The sequence below is a fragment of the Mya arenaria genome, chromosome 5 (assembly GCF_026914265.1).
Source record: "Mya arenaria isolate MELC-2E11 chromosome 5, ASM2691426v1".
Classification (NCBI taxonomy): Eukaryota; Metazoa; Mollusca; class Bivalvia; order Myida; family Myidae; genus Mya; species Mya arenaria.
Genome location: NC_069126.1, coordinates 77,043,888 through 77,056,019, shown reverse-complemented (window position 1 = coordinate 77,056,019; position 12,132 = coordinate 77,043,888). Strand labels below are relative to the sequence as shown.

Below are 12,132 nucleotides of genomic sequence, written 5' to 3'. Positions count from 1 at the left end.
CTATTTTCACATTGTTTCACAAAATGAAGGCAGCGGAATTATTTGATTTTGATTTTTGATTGTTCATAATGTATTGCCTTTTTTCTATGTAAAAATGGGGAATTTCAGAGGCTCATTTGGGGAAAATCAGGGTTCGCAGCGGGTACTTGCTACGACCAAGTAGGATTGAAATGCCTTGGCTATTACTTAAGCGAATGATAATGATAGTTTACTACAACTTCTAAAAGATGTATTATGGTTATTGAATATTCGATCGAAAGAATTACCGAATATTCGAATATCAATTTTGCCATTCGTTTGCATCCCTAATATTCATGCAAAAGAATCTATTTTTTACCATATTTACACAATGGTTTCTATGATTTCCCATATTTACACAATAGTATCGTTCATAATAAAAGAACTAGGTATTATAGTATATTATAAACAGTGTAAACTATAAACAAGGTGTAGGACTTGAAAACAGAAAGCTGTTTTTGCCATCATTAATTTTGATGAGAATGTTGATCTAGTTATGACTGTCAGAGTGTTGGTATACTGCTTATAGTTTATCTTAAATTGTTTCAGTATCAAATGCTGAGCAATTCACTAAAACTTGATATATTTAAATCTGGCATAATTAACGTTTTGAAAAATGATCATGACATTAAAAATATGTTAAATCTGTGATTCTTTCAAACTAAACACAGTTGGCAAATACAGGCTTGAACAACATTTAAAGTTATTACAATTGTACTCTAGAATAACGAAACTAATCCAAAAGTGTTTTTCTCCTAGCAATCCGCCAGTGACTCGGAAACAGACTCTTCCCTCAGTGAGGTCTGTACTAGCTGTAGTGAGGCCCTGGGATGTGTATCTTTGCATGTAGTGTAGAAACTTTTAGAAATATTAGTTAAACTTACTGTGCGTACTTTCCGAGTTATTGAACTTATACATGAGCACAAGTTTGAGTTGTATAATTTCAGTCACAAGGTTTGTGGGTAAAGTATATTTAATGTACCAATTTGACAAGGACAACATTCAATAACTTAATTAATCGCGGATAAATGAATATTTATTTGCAGGTTACTTAAAGCTCATTAAAGCTCAACCTGCCATTACCATATGGGATTAAATGTATAGGCAAAAACAAAACCACTCTCCGTCATCATGGTACAACACTAGATAGTAATACAGCATGCTGCTTTTTTTTCCAGTAAAACTTTATAACACCTTTCTAACAATTGTATTGTGTTTTTGTATGCATCTCAGTTCTCCATGGGATGGTTTTCAATATTGGTCTTAATTGGATCAAAGGCTGATGAAGCTAATGGAACATTGTGATATAAATAAAGGACCAACATGACTTATAAAGTCAATGTCGAATGACCATAAAATTGACTCGCGTTTCATATTGAATGCCATCCCAGACTAACAATTCACATTATGCTGTGCAATCTAAATTTTTTAGCTCATCTGTTTTGTCTTGATTTAAATGAACCTTTGTACATGTGTTACAAGAGACAATACACACATGTACAGCAAGGCTCAAAACTTTTGCATGAATTCCCCTTGATTGACTGAGAGAAAAAACTACAGACGAGCATTTGTGTTAACTCCCAGCACTCTTGTGATATCTATAAACATTATGGCGATAACCAATGAAAAGATGTTAAATGATGTGGACAAACAAAACACATGGATTTTGAATGAATAGTTTGGATTTATGTGTCTTTTTAATTATTACATAAAACTGCTTGATGTATAGTGAAAACTATGGTCACTATGAAACCGATACATTTCATTCATTTGAGCAATTATTGTCATATATGAGGCTACATGCATTAGATAGTGGTCAGCAACAATGGTACTTAAATCCATTATACTTCATAAATACAGTAGAACAATAGACTGACCTAAACTCGTCTTAATGAATATATGCATGAAGCAGGGGAGGCAACTCCTCTTCCAATGAAACTGCATGTTATAACTTAATATTCTTCAATAACCCTGTAGTGTCAATATCCTCCATGGCCGAGTGGGCTTGACTGCTGGCAAAAATTATTGTACCAAAAAAGCAGACTCACTTCAATTCCGGCTTTCACCAGGAAAGCATTGGGTACCTTGCAGAAACAATGAAATAGCCTCAATAATTATTCATGATTATGTGATTTTCTTAGCCAGTTAGCCAAACAATACACAACGAAGCATAGCGAGTAGCGTAGGGGATATCCGATGGCATTTGTTTACGAAGATGAACATTTGATATTTTTAAAGAAAACAAGATATAGTTGTGTTTGAAACAAAGCCCTGGCAAGGATAAGTAAATAGTAATTCATTTGAAATATCTCCTTGTAATGGTTAAAGTTGTAAAACATCTGTAATCTTCCTTCTTCCGTTCATTGTATTTAAAAGCATGTTGTAACTTGATGATATCTTAAAGGTTCAAGGCATACTGTTATGTCTTCATCAACTAATTACTTAAATACTGCATACAAACCAGGATCCATTGTTTATCTTAAGTACGCACAATAGGATATTCCTTACACTAATTGTTGTGCTTTCGATCTGCTAAATATCAATGACATATTTCCTGTTGCTATCATTTTACATTAATTTCATCAAGTTATTATTTAAGTATGTGCTTAAAGGTGCATAATAGACGTTGTTGCCATTTTTTTTTAAATTTAAATGCATCATGTTTTCCGCGATTTCATTGTTATTGCCTCATGTAGAAAGGATTGTTTGAATATTCTTCTTTTACTACTCATAAAATATTGCAGCGCATTAAAATGATAGCATGTCAAATATTTGTTTGTATGGCTGTAGCCACATACTTCCCATTCCATATTAATAGTCTGTGTGGACATTTGAGTTACTTCCCCTTATAAACATTTTCCCTCCTTTATTTACAGCAGATGTATGGTGACCATGATCATGACAATTTCAACACCTCCGGCTTCACACAGTTCAAGATTCTCTTTATACGGACCTTCATGTCAATAATGAGGGACGCTGTGAGTTCATTTATGTTTTGGATCTTTCATTGCTCGTAACAGGTTTTAATGAGAAATTCATTCAAAAACTCATTGAAAAAAAAACATGCTTGGCTCAAACATATATTTACCATGAGTCATTAAAGCATAAAGGAAATTGTGAACAAAATATGTTGTTATAAAGATCACGCGCATTTCATCAAAATCAGTAAAAGTCATAAAGGTCTCAAAACTATAATTTATGAAGTTAAAGAAATGTAAAGGAGCAATCAGATAAAAAAAAATGATACAAAATTGTTAGCAAGCTTTCTTGTAGTAATTCATTTTTATTATTGTTTCAGACATTGACACGGTTACGCCTGATTGCCCATGTGACAGTGGGTATTCTGATTGGCCTACTATACTTAGGCATTGGTAATGAGGCTACAAAAGTGTTCAACAATGCGGGATGTCTCTTCTTCACGATCCTTTTCCTGATGTTCTCCGCGCTCATGCCAACTGTCCTGACTTGTAAGTTAATCAGATGGAACGAAAAAAGTGGTTTGTTGTCAATAGTGACCAATTATGTCAAGAAATAACTATGTCTTTTTTGAGTGTTTTTATAAAAACCAATACAAATATAATCTTTTTCATGCCAATTAAGTCCTAGGTGCATCTAAATATAGAATATAAGTCAGTCCCTTTGGAAAATTTGAATATCTCTTGTTCTTCTTGAGTCAGTTGTATAAAGCTGAGACTAGTTGTCACATTAAAATAATTTGATTGGTCAATAGTTGTTTTTGGATCAACATTGGTCTATCAAATTAAAATGGCCAGTTAACCAACTCATAAAGTTTTAACAGTGCTGTTCATGACTCTATTATTATTCTTTCTTTTTCAGTTCCCATGGAGATGACGGTGTGTGTACGAGAGCATCTCAACTACTGGTACAGCCTGAAAGCCTACTATCTAGCCAAAACAATGGCGGACATGCCATTTCAGGTACAAGTCATAAGAATTCATAGAAAATAAAAAATAAATGTTTTTGATTCATTGCATTTCTTCCAAAATGGTTATTTAACGACAGTAGTTTGTATTTGAACGAAAAGCGTCTGTATTGTCATAGCCCTGTTGTCAAAATGGTGGTGTTTATTATGCTAAGAACATTCTTTGACTATGAAACAAAACCTTTCAAAATAATTAAACAAATGACATTTAGTGAAAATGTCATTTCAGGCACATATGTGTTTCAAGACCAGTTACTCTAACTCTGACTAGAATAATAGTGGAATTGTTATGTCCCATAGCTTATCAAGAAATATTGACATGTGTTAATATCATTCTGCTTAAAATGAGCTTGTTCTTAGAAATAAAAAGAAAGGATGACTCATTCATGTAAAGTAAACATTCCTTACAGCTAAGTAAGCATCATGTACAGTACTTAGTGATGTCACATCCAAGTATTGGTTTTAAATATTACTGTAATTGTTTTCTACTTTTCAGATAATCTTCCCGCTTATCTATGGAAGTATAGTGTACTTTATGACATCCCAGCCGAGCGACCTGATGCGCTTTGTCATGTTCCTCACACTCGCTATACAGACATCACTCGTCGCTCAGTCTCTTGGGCTTCTAATAGGGGCAGCTACATCACTTCAGGTTAGATACAACTATGTTTTAAGTGAGTTCATGCAAGGCTCAAGTAATATAGAGTTTGGTACTTAATATACAACTTGGCATTCATGTTATGAGCCAAGTGAGCCGTGTTACAACCCTGTGAATCAAGTTATCAGGGTTGAAGTGCTATCTTTTTTTTAAATAATACTTTCACAGTTTTAACTGACTAGACACCAGATGATACAAATGCAAGAAAAACAGAAAATAAAGTTGATATTGTTGGGTACAACACATTGAATCTCACTTACTGATCTATCACATTGCTTACGACAAATGTATTTTTTCGCAGTTTTTGCATATTTTTCTAATTCAAAATTTATTTGTTTGGTCATGTAAATACCAGTAAATTTAAAGATAAAATTGGTCTATGTATCTGTTCTTATGATGTGACTTTCTGAGTTTCACATGCTTAATATTCACACTATAAACTAGGAAGACTTGCACTATTTTTAAATGGGTAAACTCAGCTAGGACAGCGAAATATTCTTAAAAGTGATGTATTATCACCCTCATACTAGTTAGAATGACAATTCTTTGCTTGTTGTAAAGAAATATTGTCTTTGGCGATTTTTTGGGGACCATGGTGTCTAATCCCTTCAAGAGGTATTCTTCTGACACCTTTTACAGTATCACCATGGAAAGTTCAAGTTCCTTACAAACATGCTTTGTGTGTTACAGTCTGTTTGGTGTAAAATAATCAGTAAAACAGCATTTACTGGTGATTTTTTGTTTAAAGTCTGCACTTGTTTTAAGTTTGCATATGTTATTGTATGTGTATTTCAGGTTGCTGTATTTTTGGGACCAATAACCGGAATACCTCTCCTCCTATTCAGCGGATTTTTTGTCAACTTCGACACCATACCTATATACCTGCAGTGGATTTCCTACATGTCCTACATCGGGTTGGTTTCTGACTTAATTAATCATTATAGGTTCATTTCTTTTTTTCAAGAAAAAAAGCTTATGATATTGTTTATAAAGCTTTTATGTCGTTTATGTCACCATTGATGGTTTGCCAAAACAGCTATAACACAAAATACTGAATCTGTTCAACACATTCAAATGAAACTTTGTACACATATTGTCAGAGACAATGCACACATTTATAGCATGGCCCATAACTCTGACTTGAATAATTGTCAATTAATGTCCCTTTTTTACTGAAAAGAATAGACGAGCGTTGGGGTTCACTCCACGGATCTCTAATTTACACATTAACTACTCTAAATGTTTAATGAAAGCTTGCATTGTAACTTACTGTTCTTTCTGAATTGAAAACATTGTATTTGCTTTATTATTTACATACATCATTGACTTAGACCATTGTTTTTGATTGACATACTATCTACTTTGTTCACATGATTATATAAATATATTAACATAATCAACAGATCTATATTCCAATGATTGCAGGTATGCATTTGAGGGTGTGCTGCAAGCTGTGTATGGGTTCGACCGAGCCACGCTAGATTGTTTGAAAGATGAGAGAAGTCCAGAATGTCGCTACCTTGACCCAGAAAATGTTCTCACTGATCTTGACGTGGACAAGGCTGAGTTCTATATTGACTTTATAGCTCTGTGTGTTTTCTTTGTTGTACTGCGTGTAAGCTGCTACTTCGTTCTACGATGGAGAGTCAAGGCACAAAGATGAAAAGGTTGTTGGGACATTGTACATACGAGTGTATTGCAGAACAGATCGATCCCATTGTCAGATTTACTACGATCATAAATCAGGTCTAAAAGAGGCATTGAATGTTCCTGAAACATGGCAAGGGGTCCTAAGATGTACAGATATTGTTATGAATATTGGACGAAACAAGTTGTTATGTGATCAATTATTGAACATGTGATAGTTGCCTGTTGTCTTAAACTAAAATTAGCATGGTCGCCTTAGTCAATATACAGGGGTTCTGAAGGTCAGAATTAGTCTTGAAACCGGGATTGAGAGCTTTCAACTTCAGACTATCGTACAATTGTAAAGATAGTTTGTGCTCAGACATTTGCATCAAAATCAGAAGGAAGGGGGTCTTAGCCCATTTACCCCGCTTTGGGCATACTCAAAAAGACCCCTGGCTATTTTGGGGATTGACAATTACCAGCTGCCGGAACTCCTGTATTTAGGCATTGGTGTCCTTAGTCTATATAGAATTATGGGCATTGGTGTCCTTAGTCTATATAGAATTATGGGCATTGGTGTCCTTAGTCTATATAGAATTAAGGACGTTAGTGTCCTTAGTCTATATAGAATTATAGGCATTGGTGTCCTTAGTCTATAAAGAATTATGGGCGTTAGTGTCCTTAGTCTATATAGAATTATGGGCATTGGTGTCCTTAGTCTATATGGAATTATGGGCGTTTGTGTCCTTAGTCTATATAGAATTATGGGCATTGGTGTCCTTAGTCTATATGGAATTATGGGCGTTTGTGTCCTTAGTCTATATAGAATTATGGGCATTGGTGTCCTTAGTCTATATGGAATTATGGGCGTTTGTGTCCTTAGTCTATATAGAATTATGGGCATTGGTGTCCTTAGTCTATATAGAATTATGGGCGTTGTTTGCCAAGTGTAGAACTGGAATGGTCAATCATGTTTCATGTCTTTCTAGTTTATTATATTTTGACAATTCTTTTTATGACCTTGAGCTTGTGTAACTGTTGAAGTAAAAGGGTTATCAGTAGTTTGTTATTTTACTTCATGTCTGTAATATATTATTGAGAACTAAGTGTTTGTAAAGGCGGAAAGCATATGATAGGATGTTGATTCTATTTAGTATTTAAGAATATCTGCAAAAAATAATTTCTATCAGTATATAATTTTTATTATAATGACTAAATGCTGGATGTACGTAAGCTGATAAATATTGATTGTGTTCTGTGTTTTAATTATTTATGTTCTCTTCATTATTATGATGAATTTTTCTGCATGCATTATACTCAGGAAATATTTTGTTAAATTTGAAAAACGTTAAATAGGGCTTTTGTTTAAGTGTTCTAACCAGTGCTGTTATCCAAATGACCTTGAACTCAGTGGAATCCCTGAAAACTAGAAAAAAAAGATACAGGGGTTATTCACAATATTTTGTGGGTTTGTAACGAAAGGGTACCAAGCACCGTTGAATTATGTAAAGCTTGAGAACCTACAGGTACTAAACCCACAATATATACCCAAGGCTAAATATATTATGAATTCTAGTCAACATATTCAAACACATGAAATTAAGAACAAAAGAAAAATCATTTACATCAGAATATTTGTTACAAACATGCATTTTGTTTTCAAAATAATCGTTGTACATTTAGACATACACGTTGGCGAGTGGAAATTCTCATCAGAGGTGAGATAAAATTGTTTGATTTCAAGTGGTTTCCTGTATCATAACAAATCAAAGAAGAAAGATCATTTGAGTAGCTCTCTAATGATTTGGTGACCACAAAGAAATTTGTATCATGTTATCGTTTTTTATGGAATATTCTACACCTATATGTATATGCAACTGCTTGGTTTTCACCTAGTACTTTCTTTCACATGCGTGTATATATAGAGGTCACTTAATCCTGTAATTTGTCTTTAAATATGTTTATGTCTCTCCATCACTGTAGCGGGGGTGGGGGGGGGGGGGGATGGTTGATTTCTATTTGCAAGGTAATTTTTTTGCATGATTTTGTCTGGGTTTTATACAAGTTTGGATGAGGATTTGTTTGCGCGTGTCCAGAAGGCGCTGAAACCCTTCCGTGTAAATGTGATCAATATATTTTGTTTGTTAAAGTTACTTATGCATAACATGATAGATTTGCAACTATCAAAATGAAAAGAAACCCCTTGTGAAATGTAACCTATAGAATCAGCAAAATTACTGTTTGTGATCAAGTTTGATCAGTATGTGATGTCTTATGTGATGTCTTACATGATGTCTTACGTGATGTCTTACGTGATGTCTTATGTGATGTCTTATGTGATGTCTTACATGATGTCTTACGTGATGTCTTACGTGATATCTTATGTGATGTCTTATGTGATGTCTTACATGATGTCTTACGTGATGTCTTACGTGATGTCTTATTTGATGTCTTATGTGATGTCGTACTTGATGTCGTATATGATGTCATACGAAATGATGTTTGATATTAGTACATTATCTTCCAATATTCCAATCTTTGTTGTTAATGATTTTACTTCATTTTACTGAATTTATAATAACGAAAAATCTTTATTAATTTTTTTTTTGTTTTGAAAACTTTATAAGACCTGTTAATATATTTTTGATATTGTTAACAAATGAACTCTGACATTTGTGAGATTATTCAGTGTTGAGCTATTTGAATATGCTTGTGTATGAAATGTGTTAAGCTATTTGAATATGCTTGTGTATGAAATGTGTTAAGCTATTTGAATATGCTTGTGTATGAAATGTGTTAAGCTATTTGAATATGCTTGTGTATGAAATGTGTTAAGCTATTTGAATATGCTTGTGTATGAAATGTGTTAAGCTATTTGAATATGCTTGTGTATGATGTGTTAAGCTATTTGAATATGCTTGTGTATGAAATGTGTTAAGCTATTTGAATATGCTTGTGTATGAAATGTGTTAAGCTATTTGGATGTGCTTGTATATGAACTATTTTCTCCTGTGTTACTCATATTGTCTGTTTGACATGTAAATAATGTGCTGTTACGTGTTTATTCATTCCTGGCTTCTTTGGAATCCTTTTGCCCAATTTAAAATTCTCAATTTGAATTAAAGTTTGGTATATATATATTTAAATATATAATTTGTTGTCCCTAAGAAGTTATCAGAATGTTGAAAACACCTATATATTAGAAATATTTGAAAAAAATATTAGCTATAACTTTTGTTGACCTTCATATTATATCTTTGACATGTTAAACTGTGATGTTAATTTTGTGCTTATTGTTGGCAATAACTCATTTATTGGATGTTGTCACGTTTTGAAACTTGAGGTATGCTTTGTAATATTATGTAAAGATTATTTCCCTATCATATGAAGTGTTTAATGTGTAGAGGGAGACTATGTAAATATTATACTGATAAAACTATTGCAAACACATTGTTTTGACCTTAACTATTGCAAACACATTGTTTTGACCTTAAAAGATTGAAATAACGGCCATTTCACTTCTGTTTTGTAGTTTAGATGAAGAATTTTGCAAAAGTACAAACTGCCATAACTTAATCTCTTATTTATTTTCCATAATAGTAATCAGTAAGAATTACCATTTCAAATTATTCCAAAATGTTATGGGAATCGGGCGACCAGGCATTACGATATAACATTACGGTCATTGATTGCATGATAAAACAAAAATCTTACCTGAACATAAAATATGTTTAAAAAATATTAATTTAAATAGACCATGATTTTTACAAACTTTGTATATATATTATATTTGAATCTATTTCTCATAGTTTTTTATAGTAATCCTTGTGGCGCACAATCAACTACACCTATAATAGATGTGTTTGTTTCTTCATCACTAAAATGTCTGGTATTATCAATGGTTCATATTTATTTGAATGTACATTATTATATATACATTACATAAAGTAAAGTGCTGATTTCTAAGACACACCAAGCTCTTGGTAAATGCAGATATATGTTGTTAATAATGTCAGTTCATCCAGTTTTTACTATTTTTCCACTGTTTGGTCTTGTGGTGTTTCATTTGCTGACAATTTAAATCACAAGGAATGTTGAATTGGTGGTCGATTTTCTCCCTATTCTGGAAACAAAACCCCACACTAGATACATATTTTGATGACATCTATGTATAGGATGAAGTATAATAGACTAAGTAATTACTTCAAATGAATATTTGCCCAGATTTTGACCAGACTAAAATTTGGTTTGTACAAGAAGCCATGTGCAATCTGTGACGAAGACTGTTGTAGATATATATAGATGTGTATATACATGCATTTCTTGTTTCTTTTCTGTGTTGTTAGCAGAGATATTTTTGTTAGATATTAACCTAGAATATTTGTTCTGTGCTTTTGAATTTCTTTAAGCATGCTTTACACACTTCTTTATAAGATTCTGTACAGACTCTGCTTTTGTTTGCCTTCTATTTTGAGATTGATGTCAAGGATGGAAATGCACATGTAGTAAAGTTGAAAATGAAGAAAAAAATAATAAGCAACATCATGAAAACATAACATGTGTATGGAGTCCTATAACATGTGTATGGAGTCCTATAACATGTGTATGGAGTCCTATAACATGTGTATGGAGTCCTATAACATGTGTATGGAGTCCTATAACATGTGTATGGAGTCCTATAACATGTGTATGGAGTCCTATAACATGTGTATGGAGTCCTATAACATGTGTATGGAGTCATATAACATGTTTATGGAGTCCTATAACATGTGTATGGAGTCCTATAACAATTGTATGGAGTATACATATGCATGTACGTAATGTTTCGAAAACAACAGTATTTTAAGAGATTTATTTTTTTTACTTTATTTTGACTTTTGTTTACAACCATTATTACTAGTAGTTGTTTTTTCCACAGAATAAGGACCTTTTTATCTAAATACAATCTTCTGTTAGCTGGATTGGAAGAAATAATTTGAGGTATTGTCATAGCCTTCGTGCTGTTGTGGTTGTGCAATATGGGTAGACAGGTTCACTATGACCATACAGACATGTTCCATACCTCTGGCTGAACTGTTGATAGGGTTATGCCCCTTATCTGACTGGGACACAGATGAGCGTTGACATCCTCTCACAGTGCTCTTGTTCACTGATACATTAATGCAAAATGGGGTTACTGGTTTGGTGATTGGGTTTGTTTGAAGTGGGAAAAGTTGTAGGCTCAACGTTCTGATAGTCAGGACTTGTCCACTTAACACGGCAAGTTATTGGTTTTATGAATGTATTGTTCCTATAAAGTGATGATACTATTGTGTTTTCATTTTACATTTTGAATATTTTTGCACTGGAGGCTTTTGTTCATAACACCAAATCCGGTATTCCAATTTGTCTCTTCGTTATTAAAAACCTGTATAATATTCATTAATGAATAAAATAGAGAAGAAACCTTGTCTTGACAACTTCTGTCTTTTAAAAAGTATTTGATTACTTGTATTGTATCGGTCTGGTGTAGGCTTTGGTATACATCTTTTAAATGACAAAAACCACTGGCACCTGATTTTCAAACTCAATCATTTTTTTAAAAAATCAAAAAAAAAATCTTATAATTCCTTACTAAAAATTATAATACCGAATATGTAAAAAAATATTGATTTTTTTAAATATGCACTTTGTACTGTATAATAATTATACTATTATACAGTACAAAGTGCATATTTTTAAAAAAATTTATATTATTTCGCATATTCGGTATTATAATTTTTAGTAAGGAATTATAAGATTTTTTTTGATTTTTTTTATTTTTTTATTAAGTTTGAAAATCCGGTGCCAGTGACAAAAACACCTTTTGATGGGGTGATTTGTTAAGCTTATCCTAGATGGTTGT

At 32.7% G+C, this 12,132-nt stretch overlaps 1 protein-coding gene across 4 annotated transcripts in view; it reads left to right on the top strand.

Moving 5' to 3' along the window:
* LOC128233907 (ATP-binding cassette sub-family G member 1-like) overlaps positions 1–11,691 on the top strand; it is a 38,483-nt gene extending 26,792 nt beyond the window's left edge. For 2 of the 4 annotated variants that reach the window (XM_052947785.1, XM_052947783.1), the window contains 7 exons: positions 778–819; positions 2,895–2,996; positions 3,317–3,485; positions 3,856–3,956; positions 4,458–4,613; positions 5,415–5,533; positions 6,045–11,691. In XM_052947785.1, the coding sequence (XP_052803745.1) occupies positions 778–819; positions 2,895–2,996; positions 3,317–3,485; positions 3,856–3,956; positions 4,458–4,613; positions 5,415–5,533; positions 6,045–6,282 (927 nt within the window). In that variant the 3' untranslated portion in view covers positions 6,283–11,691. The remainder of the gene's footprint in view (positions 1–777; positions 820–2,894; positions 2,997–3,316; positions 3,486–3,855; positions 3,957–4,457; positions 4,614–5,414; positions 5,534–6,044) is intronic. The other 2 variants (XM_052947784.1, XM_052947786.1) reach the window with 1 other exon arrangement.
* The last annotated feature ends 441 nt before the right edge of the window (positions 11,692–12,132 follow it).